At 60.4% G+C, this 13,511-nt stretch overlaps 1 protein-coding gene across 1 annotated transcript in view; it reads left to right on the top strand.

Annotated features, from left to right (window-relative positions):
• The window catches only part of PLEKHG4 (pleckstrin homology and RhoGEF domain containing G4), a 161,023-nt gene that overhangs the window by 145,312 nt on the left and 2,200 nt on the right, over positions 1-13,511 (top strand). Inside the window, exons 15-23 of the mRNA XM_032788459.2 lie at positions 1,995-2,244; positions 4,386-4,475; positions 5,983-6,207; positions 8,375-8,545; positions 9,083-9,260; positions 10,244-10,360; positions 10,437-10,700; positions 12,214-12,422; positions 12,952-13,032. Coding sequence (XP_032644350.2) covers positions 1,995-2,244; positions 4,386-4,475; positions 5,983-6,207; positions 8,375-8,545; positions 9,083-9,260; positions 10,244-10,360; positions 10,437-10,700; positions 12,214-12,422; positions 12,952-12,993 — 1,546 coding nt within the window. The 3' untranslated portion in view covers positions 12,994-13,032. The remainder of the gene's footprint in view (positions 1-1,994; positions 2,245-4,385; positions 4,476-5,982; positions 6,208-8,374; positions 8,546-9,082; positions 9,261-10,243; positions 10,361-10,436; positions 10,701-12,213; positions 12,423-12,951; positions 13,033-13,511) is intronic.

Below are 13,511 nucleotides of genomic sequence, written 5' to 3' on the forward strand. Positions count from 1 at the left end.
AAGTTTCTCACCACGTGCTTCCCACAGCGATACTGACCCCAAACTCCTTGGGCCAGGCCCCCTCCCCCAGAGTCCAGCTCCCTGTGTCTTCGCAGGGACAGCGAATGAGATGGGCAGGCAGAGAGGGGAGCCTGGGGGGTTTGCCCTCCTTTTTAGAAGTGTTTAGTCCCTCTTTGAAAAGCATTTCCAGCTGAGCACCAGGAGCCAGGCAGCCTGCTACACAAAGGAGACGCCGTGCAGGTTCTTTGCTAAGATGCAGATCGTTCGGCCCCTGACCTCGGTTTTGGTCAAAGACTGGCCATTTGGTAGTAAATGGCCCATTAGCTTTGTTGTCCCCTGTCTGGGACGTCAGCTCGCCCCTTTGTCGTTGAGAAACTGGGTTAACCACTCCCCAGACTTACCTGGGAAACACTCTTCAGTCAGCTGATTTCAGCTTATGTCCATAACTTTACATATAATGTGGCTATAGGCGCTTTGCCGTGATACTGCTGATCAGCAGGTTATGAGTTTCAAATGACACCTCTCAGGGCATGGCTTGTACAGAGATTATTACCGTAGCGTGTTGGGTGTGAACGCAGGGCTGTATTCCGTCACTTGAGGAAGGGGGCTCGGGATCTGGGTCATCCCAAAGTGGTTCAGGGGCCCTGGTCCACTGCCAGCCCTGCCCCATATGTGCAGCATATCTTGCTACTGCAGCAGCCAAGGCCAAAGGGGAGGATCTCAGTTGCCTCTGGCAGAGTTGGCAGACCTCCTATTCTGCCCGGCACTCAGCTGGTAGGCTGTTCCCCTAAAGGGTGCTGCAGCTGAAGGGGAATGTCCATGGGAAGCAGATGGAGTAATCCCAGAGTCCCTGCAGAGTGCTCAGAGCAATTCCTTGGGGCTGTGGCCGGGCAAACAACTGTTTGACTCTGCGAGACAATGCTGGAGCTGCTGCTGGCAAAGAGGCAAAGGCTGAGGGGTGCAGGCTGGAAGGAGCAACCAGCCGGGAGTATCACCCCTGTTGAGGGCATCGGTTGCAGGGTCCTGTTGGGCTTTTTGCTGCTCCCTTCTGGATAACCACCTAGGTGCTGCTGTAAGGGAAAGGGGTGAGGATGAGGGTGAAGCAGGCAGGAAGGAATTAATTTCCCACTGAAAGTTAAATCAAATAGCGGAAGCTTCTCAGCTAAAAGCCAACAGCACCTGCCCCCAAAGGAAAGAGTCTCTCCATATCCCAGTCCCCTTGGGCTGCAGAGAAGGGACCTGCCAACACCTCTGCCCCCTGCTGGCTATGCAGCACGCAAGCCAAGCCCCCAGGCCTCAGGTGGTTAGTACCTTCCTGGCCAGGCATGAGCAGTGGTGTGGGTGGTCACAGGAGAGACATGTGGACAGGCCCACCCTGCCCTGCTTGGGACTGGGATGCCAGTGAGCAGGAAGCCATGGCTGGGTCCCCCAGGGCTCTCCGGGGCACTGTTCCCATGCAGGGGCCTTTTGGCTCATTCTCCCCAAGAGCAGCTTCCCATGGTCTGTGTGACGCCCTCCTGCACCCTGGGGCCCTGAGGGCTTCCCTTACCCTTTCTAGTCACTTGACTGTGACAGCCATCTGTCCTGGGCCAGCCCGACGGTGCTGCTCATGGCAAGGGAGGCCGCCTGTGCGCAAGGGGAGTGGGGAGAACCTTTCTCACAGAGGTGATGGGGGTGTAGCAGGAAAGGCTGTTAAGACGGCTGTACTCCCTCCAACACCCCCACGTGCATGTCCAGTATCTCGCACTTTCTTACCTCCCTGTTTGTGACCAGCCTGGCATGTACACGGTGAGCTGCTTCCCGAGGAGCCACGGTTTCACACTGTCCTTCCCCATTAGCAGGGCAGGAAACAGAATGTTTTCAAATGAAAGCAGAGATTCTGATGCTGCCCTGGCTGGCGGAGCCAAGCCCAGGCACCTGTGTGCCTACAGAGCCTATACCAGAGCCAGCCCCGCCAGTCTCCCCTTCCCGACTGAGATTTTCTGCCTCTGCAGCAAACTGCGGCACATCATCGATGAGATGGTGACCACGGAGCGGGAGTACGTGCGGTCTCTGTGTTACATCATCGAGAGCTACTTCCCCGAGATGGAGCGCCTGGACCTGCCACAGGACCTGAGAGGGAAGCGCAGCGTCATATTCGGGAACCTGGAGAAGCTCTACGACTTTCACAGCCAGTACTTCCTGCGGGAACTGGAGAGCTGCTGTAACCATCCGCTGCGCGTCAGCCACGGCTTCCTCAGACACGTAAGCACCCGCGCCCGCCTGGCTGTCCTGCGCCCGCTTGGCTGTCCTGCCCCTGGGCTGGGCCGTAAAAGGTGCCATTGTCTGTGCAGTCTGCTCAGACCAGGGGTTATTGCAGAGCCTGTCCCTGGGCGTCAGCCCCGGAGCCGGCCCATGTTGGACTGGGTTATGAGCTCCAGAGTAATGCCTTCGGAGCAGCCCAGGTTCCTGCTACAAGCCTTGCTCCGAAGCCCAGCTGAGCTTGCGGAGCTGGGAGGGGAAATGAATGTGCTGCTCCGGAAGGAGTTGTCTTGTTAACACAGCGAGTGGCAAGAGCCTGCTCCCAGGTGTGTAAGAGACACGTGGCCTTGTGATCATACAGGGAAGGAGCAGTGCACATTCATGCAGCCAGGGCATGGCCCAGCTGCCTCAGCAGGGGCTGGGAAGTGGGGAGGGGCCGCAGTCTGGGGAAGCATTGGCAACATGAGGTGCGGTGCCCTCAAGAGAGGCAGGGCTCTGAGTCCAGCAGAGCCGTGCATTGGACCCTATACCCAAGGGAGCGAAGAGACCTGCCCTGGGCTGATTTCCTGGGCTCTGCTGTGTGCTCACTACTTACGCTGCCCTTTCGCACTTCTCTCCTCGGCATTTTCTGTCAGTTTAATGAACATCTCTCCCCCGCAGACACACAGCCCCTGGTGTTTCCCAGGACGCCCGACCCGGGGGTGGTGGCTGGGCCGGGCCCCCAGACCCACAGGCTTCCTAAGGCCTGTTGCCTGGCTCCTGCAGCATGGGAGGGAATAGGAGCTTTGTACATCGGCCTGCCCTGAAAGCTCCATCTGGGGCCGGAGGGCAGAGCAGAGAACACTTCCTGGAGGCCAGGGCCCTGGAGCACAGTAAGACAATCCAGGCCTGGGGACCGTAATGCGGACATGGCCAGGGGACTCTCATCATTTCTGCTGAGAGCTCCAGTACGGCCTGTGCTGGCTTTACTGATGTTACGCCCACCGTCCCAGCACAAACCATGGGAGAAGCAGGAGTGTTGGCCCTTCCTGCTCAGAGCTAGGCCTGGTTCTGCTCCCCGTTCACCAGCAAAACCACCTCCAGGCAACAAATCCTCAGGGCTTGTGAGCGGAGGCAGCCAGTATGCAGCAGGCAGCTTGCGCTCAAGGCAGCTTCGCTGAGACTGGGGAAGAGCAGATGCTGCATTTTTCTCCCGTCGTTCCAGACTATTAAGGGACCTTTCCAGGGCAACAGGATCTTTGCTCTGTCCATCAGCCCCTGTGACTCATGCTCCATTTGTGATGTCAGATGGGGAAGGAATTGGAGGAGCAAGTGGTCTCTCAGGGTACGTCTACCTGCGATTAGACACCGTGGCTGGCCCGTGTCAGCTGACTCAGGCTCCCGGGGCTCATCTTGCGGGGCTGTTTAATGGCAGTATTGACTTCCAGGCTTGGGTTGGAGCCTGGGCTCTAGGATCCCGCGAGGTGGGAGCATCCCAGAGCTCAGGCTGCAGCCTGAACCCAGAAGTCTAAACTGCAGTTAAACAGCCCCTTAGCCTGGGAGCGCAAGTCAGCTGGCATGGGCCAGTCATGGGTTTTTAATTGCAATGTAGATATACCCTAAGTACAAAGATCCTCGACTCTTGGATGTGGCTTTAATAATGAAGCACAGTGCGGGAGAGGGGCAGGGAGCCTTAGCTCTAAAGCAGAGTTGTGGCAGGACAGCTTGTTTCCCTCTCCACCAGGCCGGGAACACCAGCTGCAGTGTCTCTTTACAGTCATGTTCAGCCGTCGCTGTAAGGGTCTGCAGGCCATACAGCCCACAGGGACTCCCAGGCAAGGGGCAGAGGGAAGATCCTGGTGGGGGGAACCAGCAAACAACCCTGTCTGCCCTAATGCTGACATGGAGTTGAAGGAGTTACCCAGGGCTCCTGGCGAGATCCCAGGAATCCGTAGGGAGAGTTGTCCTCCCCAGTTTCCATGTGCACAGGCCCAGTGTAGCCAGTTAAAGTCCGGGGCCCGGGGGAGTTGGTTTGCAGACTCTCTGCAGCAATTCTCTGCAAAGGGAACGGGGTCACTTGACAACAAGGGCTGGTATTAACTCGGGTGACAGCGGCAGTCCCGGACGGTGTAGGGGTCCTTCAGGGGTGTTTGTTTCTGTTGCAGAAGGATCAGTTTGGGATGTATGCATTATACAGCAAAAACAAACCCAAATCCGACTCGCTGCTGGCCAGCCACGGGAACACGTTCTTTAAGGTAAATCCCCTGTCCCGTAAGCCCAGATCAGGGCTCCGTGCTTCATTGGGGTTGGGACTGGGTCCCTCCCTCGTCTGCTTAAAGAAACCTAGCCCCTGTTCATGACACAGGGTGCTGTCTCTGTGCTGGGTGCAGGGAACGGTCTCCTGGAATTGCCTGGCTCACACAGGATGAGGAGCCAAGTGGGAAGGGGGCTGAAATGCAGAGTACTCTGCCTTGGAAAGGTGTCCTGCAAACAACTGATTCCCAGGGCCGGTGCAATCACTAGGCGAACTAGGCAGTGGCCTCGGGCGCTAAGTGGTTGAGGGTGCCAAAAACCAGTGCCCTGGCTTGGCAGGGAGGAGCCGCCTTCCGGAGGCACCAGAGAGCCAGACCATCGGCTTGCAGGGGCGGCAAGTCCCAGCCATGGAGGAGCCGGCGCGGCGCAGGGGGCCAGCAGCCCTGCAAAGGCGGTAGTGCCCCCACTCCTCCTGCCCAGGCTGCAGCCTGGTGCCCCTCCCCCCCGGGGGCTCCTGCCGGCTACAGCAGATGCATGTGGGCGCCAGCCCCCGTGCACCCCCTGGCTCCCCCCTTGCCGCCCTCAGGCTCTGCGACTCCTGGGAGTGTGAGTGGCTGCCGCCGCTGCTCCTTCCAGAGCAAGCTCAGGGCCCTTTGCCCCGATGGTGGCGGCGGCTCACATGCCAGGGAGACGCAGAGCCCGAGCACAGCAAGCGGGGAGCCGGGTGGTGCATGAGGGCCGTTGCCCACATGCATCCGCTGCAGCCTGCAGGAGCCCCCGGGGGGCGCCGGACCTCAGCCTGGGCAGGAAGGGTGGGGGGCACGGCTGCTCCCTGCTAGCAGCACCGCTGCCTTTGCAGGGCTGCTGTCCCCCTGCGCCACACCGGCTCCTCCACGGCTGGGGCTAGCTGCTGCTGCAAGCGGGATGCTCTGGCTCTCTGGTGCCTCCGAAAGGCGGTTCCTCCCTGCCAAGCTGCTGCAGCAGCCCAAACCCAACAAAACCAGTGAGTGGACTCAGGGCAGGGGCCGCCGGAGTGGGGTGGGGAGGGCTCGCGGCAGGGCTGTGCACCCTCCAGGGGAGTTCATGGGGGCGGGGAGGGGGGAACCTGGTCTGGGGAGCAGCCCCTGGGTACTGCCGGCCTCTGGGCACTGCCTCTGGGCAGGCTGGCCTCTGGGGTCTGTAAAGGCTCATTGGGATTTGCCCCTCAAGGAACAGATATGCAAGGGGTAGAGGGGGGCACAAGGTGGAAGTTTTGCCTAGGGTGCACAGTATCCTTGCACCGACCCTGCTGCATCCTCCTTATTAATTCCTCTGCACGTCCTGGCTCCGTTCCTTCCCGTAGCTTACAGAACCCTAGTGAGCCGGAGGCTCCGGTGGAGAACATTTGGCAAACTCAGCGAGCCGTTAGTCCTAGCCCCAGGGCTTGGGCAGCGAAGGCCTTGCCGCTCCCCAGGAATAGCAGCTGCTCACACACCGCTCTGCTAATCAGCTTTCTCCGGGGGGTCTCAGTTCAAGCAGGTGCAACTGGGGGATAAAATGGATCTCGCCTCCTACCTGCTGAAACCCATCCAGCGCATGAGTAAATACGCCCTGCTGCTGAAGGACCTGATCAAGGAGTGTGGCGAGGCCCAGGAGCAGGAGCTGGGCTATCTGCGAGCAGCAGAGGAGATGGTGAAGTTCCAGCTTCGGCACGGCAACGACCTGCTAGCCATGGACGCCATCCGAGATTGTGATGTACGTGCGGGGCCCTCTCCCTAGACGGGGGTTCATTCTTTCCTCCACATGCACACCCAGCCCCCGGCAGACGCTGGGACTTGCCCCGTAGCACCATATGGGGAACAGGATCCCAAAGCCCACCTGGGCCTTGCAGAGGACACGGCCTTGGGAGGAGGTGCTGAGCCCCTTATGCTGCAGTCAAGGACTCCAGGAGTTGAGGGTTGCTGCGAAGTGGGACTCTCCCGTTGGCACAGGCATTCCCCCTCCCCAGGGGCGGCAGCAAAGACCATGGAAGAGTTCTCCTGTCAGCCTCGCACTGTTCACATGGGGCCTTAGGGTGGCTTAACTGCGTCGCTCAGGGCAGACGCTGACCTCATTTTGTAGCGTAGACCAGGCCTGAGCTGTGTCATCAAGTCCTGGCTGAGTGCAAGGGGTTTTGCCCTGTTTAGTCGCTGTGATGCCGTCCCTGCTCGCTGGCCAGCGGAGCAGAGCCCAGGCCGAGCTGTCTGTGGGTGGGGACAGGTGCCGACTACCACACACAGAACCACCTCCCAGAGCTTGGGTCTGAGCTCAGCCGCTCTTCCTCGCAGGAGTGCTGGGGGCAGAGATGGACAAGGCTTGTGGTGCCATGGGGGAGGTTCTGGCCAGCAGGCGTCACATTACCATTCACAGGGTTTGCTGGGCTCCACCCCTCTCTCCAGTGACCTACTAACCAGGCCTGGCTCTACCAACCCGAACTGCCGAAGCAAAAAAAACTTGCCTGGACTGTGTTGCCCCAAGGCTAGAGGGAAGAGGGAAAGCCGCCCCTTAGCATGTGCCACCCCTTAGCATGTGCCGTCCCAGGCACGTGCTTCCTCCGCTGGTGCCTGGAGCCGGCCCTGCTAGTAACAATCTGTCACAGAGTCCCAGCGTCTGTGCCCCAGTCTGCTGGGAGTGCCCCTGTAGTGGGCTGGGCCCCAAGGCCCCACACCGTTCCACCGGGGCAGACTGAGAGATTGGGCTGTCGGCACCAGTGACCCCGTCTCTCTTCATGGCTCCCTGCACCGAATCCAGCCCAGCCAGACTCCTGCGGGAGATCTGTGCTGTCCCCCATCAGGGCGCAGTGCTGTCAGTGACTATTCACAGCGACACAGGCAGCCTCTCCAAACCACGGTACCATCAATTGGTCACATGGCTACAGAATCTGAACGCACTGGGGTTAGCTCAGATAGGCAGGAGTTAAGCCATAGTCCACCCTGGCTAAGCCAGTGCCACGATGGGCCAGTCAAGCTGCGGTGGACTCATCTCTGGCTCTCTCCCATCACCTGTTTGTCTTCCCAAGTTCACACTCCTGAGTCCCCCCCAAAAAACCCCCTTCTTCCAGTCACCTGACACCCTGTTCTCCAGCTCAGTTCCCAGTCCCACCTGCTGGGGTTTCCTGCTATTAGGTGTTGATCATTCAGACCTTGGGCCGTCTCTTTGTCTCACTGGACCCTGGGTTGATTTGGGTTGGTTTGAGCCAGTTCCTTACTGACTCTCTTCATTCCCTCCCAGACAGGGAGGTGATACTCACACCTCCTGTGCTGTTCCAGGAGCACCGTTAACTCTTTTACACCCTCTGGGTAGCAGTGCAACATGCAGAGGGAAACTGAGGCTTGCCCTCGAAGTCATACAGATACTGCAGAATATTCCCACTTCTTCACACATTCCCCCTCGATAAGGGAGAGAACGGGCCCTGGTGGGTACTTCCAGACTTGCCATGCAAGTGGCTGGCAGCCTGGACTTGTGCAGGGGAACAGTCACCCAAGCAGAAGGCCAGCCAGGCCTTGGTACTGCTTATACCCCACTTAAATCCTAGTTAGAGGGCTCAAGCGGTGCTCTGTGGGATGCATGTTGCCCCTCGTGACTGGATCTCTCTTGGGATCCCTGGTTCCTGGGTGAAGCAAGGAAGGTTCCTCTTTCAGTCTCCCCATCTTTCCCTCTGCAAATTCCCTTCCTCTGCCATATCTGGCTGCAGTGTCTCACCAGCAGCCGGGGACACGGGGACCAGGCTGCCTCAAGCATCAGGTCCCTGCTCTCCACACACAGCCCTGCCCTCTGCAGCTGCTTGTCTGCTGCAGTCAAGGCAGTGCTGTGTGCTGGGCATCAGTCCCAGCTGGTTCAGCTGCGGGCTCTGCTTTACTGGGCTGGCGTTCCCTGTGGCCAGGTGAACCTCAAGGAGCAGGGGCAGCTGATGCGGCAGGACGAGTTCACCATCTGGCTGGGCCGCAAGAAGTGCCAGAGACACGTCTTCCTGTTTGAGGACCTGATTCTCTTCAGCAAGCCCAAGAGGATCGAGGGCGGCTTCGACGTGTACATCTACAAGCGCTCGTTCAAGGTCAGGCTGCCTCTGAGGTGTGCTCCACACAGCAGCGCCTCTGGGGGGCGTTCTTGGGCACACTCTTACTACTGCCTGTCACCTGTATTGCGGGAACCCCTCGGAGCCCAGACCTGGGCCAGGACCCCCCAGTGCCAGGCACTGTACAGACGCAGGGCAGAGCGATGGGCCCTACCCAGGCAGCTCACGGTGTAGCAGACAGGCTCCAGAGGGAGACGATATGCGTATGGCCCTGTGTTCCCTGCTGGGCCAGAGCTGGCATGGCACTGCTGTGCTGCTGGAGAGGGCTGCCCCAGCGTTGGGACGGGAGGCCAAGGGGGGCTCCGACAGTGCCATGACTCTGCTGCTGCACTGCAGGCGAGAGGGGCTGGGCCTCAGCAGCCTTCACCATGAGGGTCATGCAGGCCAGGGGGCGGGACGTGTTCCGCAGCATGGGCTAGGGGCGCGATCCAGGACAGATCCGTGGCCCCACCTTCCCAGTGCCCCCATAGCCCCTCTCCCCGTGCCTCCCAGACATTGCGTGTTCCCTCTCCCCAGACGGCAGACATCGGCCTGACGGAGAACACCGGGGACAGCGGCCTGCGCTTTGAGATCTGGTTCCGACGGCGGAAGTCTAGTGATACGTACGTGCTCCAGGCCAGCACAGCGGAGACCAAGCAAGTCTGGACCAAGGACATTGCCAAGATCCTGTGGCAGCAGGCCACCCGCAACAAAGGTGCAGCCCCTCCCCATGGGACCTCCATCCCTTGGGGTCTCCCTGGGTCCCTGCTCTCCACACTGACCCGGGGAACCTGGGAACTTTGGGAAGCTGCTTTGCCATGTGTGGTGGGGAACGACGACACTCTCATGCTCTTTCCCTCGGTCGACTGTACCACACGGCTGTGTCCCACTCCCTCTGCTGCCCAGGCTGAGACAGAGACTTGCCAGGGGTCACTCAGCAAATCGGTGGCCGAGCCAGGTGTGACCACTCCCCAGGTCTGTGCTACACCCCAGCTTCTAGGCAATCTCCTGGAGGAGCCTCCTCTGTGTGCCACACACACACACACCCCTCAGGTCCCACTCTTCCATCAGAGCAGGATCCGCGTCTGCACTATCCAACCCTGAGCTGGGCTTCACACCAGAAACTCAGTCCAGCAGGTCCAGCTGAGGAGGATCTTTCACACCCGAGGGATGTGGTTGTACCGACCTAATTTCCTAGTGTTGTCCTTATCCTGCCCTAAGAGCAGCCATAATCCCTTCCCCCTCACTGGTAGCAATGCAAAGCATGCAGGAAACTGAGGCACACATAAGACTATTACAATAAATTCCCAACATGAGAACTCGCGTCTCCTGAGTCCTAGGGCAATATCCCTTCCAGGAGGCCGCGCAGGCTCCCTATGCTGGGGCTTGCAGGGCAGCACCCATCTCCCCAGGCATGCAGCTGAAGACCCTCCATCCAGAGCCTGACCCCACACTTGGCCCTGGCCAGAGCTCCCGGTCCTGGTGGGGCTCACTCGCTTGTTTGCCAGCTCTCTCAAGAGTGTCCCGCGAGTGGTGAGTGGCAGAGGAGCCAGGCCCGGCCGGTGCCTCGCTAGCAGAGATCCAGCAGTCTGCGGGGTTGCTGTGGGCTTGGGGCCCAGGGGGTCAGTGCACTCTCCTCTGTGCTGGAGAAGGGGGAGAGCCTGCAGTTTGCTCTATGCTCCGCTGCTGTCTCCTCAGAAATCCGCAGGCAGGAGATGGTGTCCATGGGGGTAGGGAACAAGCCATTTCTCGACATCACACCCAGCGAGGCAGCTATCAATGACCGCGCCATCGATTACATCATGAAGGGCAGAGGTAGGTGCCAGCCCTGCTGCCCCTCCGCCCAGAGCCAGCGCGCAGGGCTGACGCTCGTGGCTTTGTTTTGTGGCAGGAGCTCGGACGAGGGCCTCCATCGCGGTGTCTCTATTTGACCACTCCAACCCCTACAAGAGAACCCAGATGCCGATCTCCACTGGCAGCACCTCTTCCTCCTACAGCCCGTCCTCCTCTTCCCTGCTCGGGCCCCTCAACCTGCACATGTACCTGGAGCAGACCCTGCTGCCGGGCTTGCTGGCCCCTGGCCACCCCTTCCACGCCGGCGCCTGCATCGAGGAAGATGAGCAGGAGCACGAGACCAGCAGCCAGCCTTCGCTGAGTACGTCTGAGCGGCCCGCTGCTGGGCGCGCAGGGAGCCCCTCTGCTACCTGGACAGCCACAGCGCAGACCCCTGACGCGGCCCGTTCCTCACCCAGCTCCCTCACCATCGGGCCAGGACTCTGGGCAGGGCAGAGCGCATGCAGCCCAGGGTCCTGCTTCCGTGATCTCCCATGGGCCTGTCTCCCTCTGCCCCCGTTTGCTGGGGGGCTAGGATGGGCCCCACTTCACAGCCAGTGCCCCCAACCCCTCTGCCATCCCCCCTCCCCGTGTGCATTTGACGTGAGACTGTTGGTGTTTCATGGTGGCTGTTTTCCCAGACCTCAAGCGCAGCTCTGCTGGCTTTAGGCAGGGTCTTGAGCTCTCCCGTGCTCTCAGTCCATGGTGAACCCTTTTCTCTGCAGCATCCCTGACTCTCCCTTCCTGCAGGAGCTGGTGGGGAGACCACCCCCCCACCCCTTAGAGCTCCACGTCACGTCTGCAGAGCTCGCCTGTGCCACACGCCAGTGGGTGGAGCTATCTGCTGCCCATGGGCAGGGGGCAGCGGGACACTCCTCCCTTCTGCCATCAGGTAGTGGGGAGCCCTTGGCACGGCAGCCCTTGTGCTTGTGCGCCCAGCTCAGTGGAGATACCCGCAGGAGGAACCTGCAGCCTCCTCCGGCATGTTCACAGGGTCATCATCTGAACCAGCGGCTCTAAAGCAGGTCACCTTTGTCACTGGTGGGGGACAAGCGGGAGCTCTCAGACAGGCCTGGGGTCTGCACTGGGGCCAGTGCTGCTCCGCTAGGGAAGAAGTGGATCCATATTACCTGGCCTTCATCACCATCCCCTCACACACATTTCTCCTCACAGCCCGGCAAGGCAGAGCGGGGCCGTTAGCCTGGGAGAGACCACATGGCTTGCTCAGGCTCCCCCAGATCAGGAACTGAACCCAGGGCTCTAGTCCCCCACTGTTGTCCTGTCACTAGACCCCCCTGCCACGCCCAAGGCCCCCCTGCCAAGCACCGTTCAGCCCAGAGTGCTTTTCGCACGGATAGACTGGGACCACTTGCCCCCGGCTAGAAGGCAGCCACTCTGGATAACTCATTAGCAGCACACAGCGATGTGGGGCAGAGTCTAGGGCAAGGTGGTTTGTCTCCGGTTGACATGGCCGGGGAGATGTACGGAGGGAGAAGGCCAGGACGCCATGTCTAGCACAACTGCTACAGCATGTGCCATGGGGCTTTTAATCACCCAAGGGCCCACGGCTCCCTCCCTCGTGCCTTCCAAAGGCCCCCTCCCTGCTCGGCTCATGCTGAAACCCACCCCCTACCCCCGCTAAATCCCCAGTGCTGTGTCCTACAGCCCCCTTGGCCGTGAGCGTTAGCCAGGCCTGCGGGCAGCCTGCCCTGAGGTGGTGTGGCCATGGGCTGCACAGACAGGTGCGCCACAGAACCTGGTGTGTGTAGCCTGGGATTAGCTCGGGTGGCTTCTCCTGGTCCCTTACGGGTGGTTCCTGCCCTCTCTCCTTCCAGCGACGGAGAGCTCCGAGTCCTCCCAGTGCATGTCGGGCAGCGGCTCCAGTGGCTCCGACAGCGGCTGTGTCTCCGGCGTCCCCCAGGAAAGCTTCTGTGATGACGTGGGCTCGCCGGTGTACCCACCACTGGGCTCTCAGCACAGCTCCACGCTCGCCTCCCCGCTGGACGAGAACCCCAAATTCGCTAAAAGCCAGTACAGGTCTGCGGTGAGTTAAAGCAGCTGCAGCCCCCACGTGCCCTGCCTGCCGTTCCAGACAAACCACCGCGGCACAGGCACAGCGAAAGGTGCTGCGCCTGCGTGACCCAGGGCATGGACATGAGATTTCCTCCCGCCCAGCTGGGTGACACAGCGCATGTTGCCTCCAGGCTTGACCCCCCAGCACTGTGGGATCCTGACAACTGGACGCCGCCCTGAGGAGGGAACTGCTGTGCCAGCCCTGGCAGCATGTCTGTGCCATTTGCAGAGGGTAGTCGGCCATGCCTGGGCATCAGCAAGCACCTTTCAGCTACTGCTATGCAGAGTAGTGGTGCTTCAGAGGTGTCCCATGACTCCTTTCCCAGGGAAGGGCTGGGTGTGCTTTGTGGGGGCCAGGATGAAGGATCCCTGGGTGGGACACTCATGCGTTTGAATGTTCTGTTACCGTGTCTTCTTGGCATCCCTCTAACTTGCCAGCCCTTTACTCTTCCCAGCCTAGTGGGCCGGTGTCCCCTAACGCTGGCTCTTCTCCTCTGCAGACAGCAGGCCCGGGCACCGTGAGCCCCTCGACAGTCGTGTGAGCCCCTCTGCACAAGGGTTCTGCCTGAAGACGCAGAGCTGTAAGTAGCCGCCGGGGGGGCTCAGTGCTGGCTGGGTTTGGCAGCCGTGCCGTGCGCCAGGAGAATCTCAGCCCTGGATCCCATGGCATGCGGTGTGCTGGCTAACCCCAGAGATTGGGGCCCAGCTGCTTAGAGACACGTTGCAGGGTCTGGCTCCCAGCAGCTGAGGTGATGTGTAATGGAGTCCTTACCGAGGACACGGGACGCTAGCTTGGGTCCGGGCTCGGTGCCGCTGGCCCAGTGAGGATCCTTAGGCTGGCTTTGACCCAGCCATCTAGCCACTACCCTGTCTCCCATTTGCCAACAGCCTGCTGCACACCAGCCCCTCTGCCTTGGTGCTGGGCGTCAGCCATGTTCCCCCAAGGCTGCTGCTAGCTCAGTCTCCGTGTCTGTCCCTGAGGAGACAGGGCCTCGTTAGCAGAGTTCGTTAGGAAGGCCAGCCCCTGCTAGAACATCACCTGAGCCATGGCCTGGTTCTG

Source organism: Chelonoidis abingdonii, chromosome 19 (assembly GCF_003597395.2).
Source record: "Chelonoidis abingdonii isolate Lonesome George chromosome 19, CheloAbing_2.0, whole genome shotgun sequence".
NCBI classification, from domain to species: domain Eukaryota; kingdom Metazoa; phylum Chordata; order Testudines; family Testudinidae; genus Chelonoidis; species Chelonoidis abingdonii.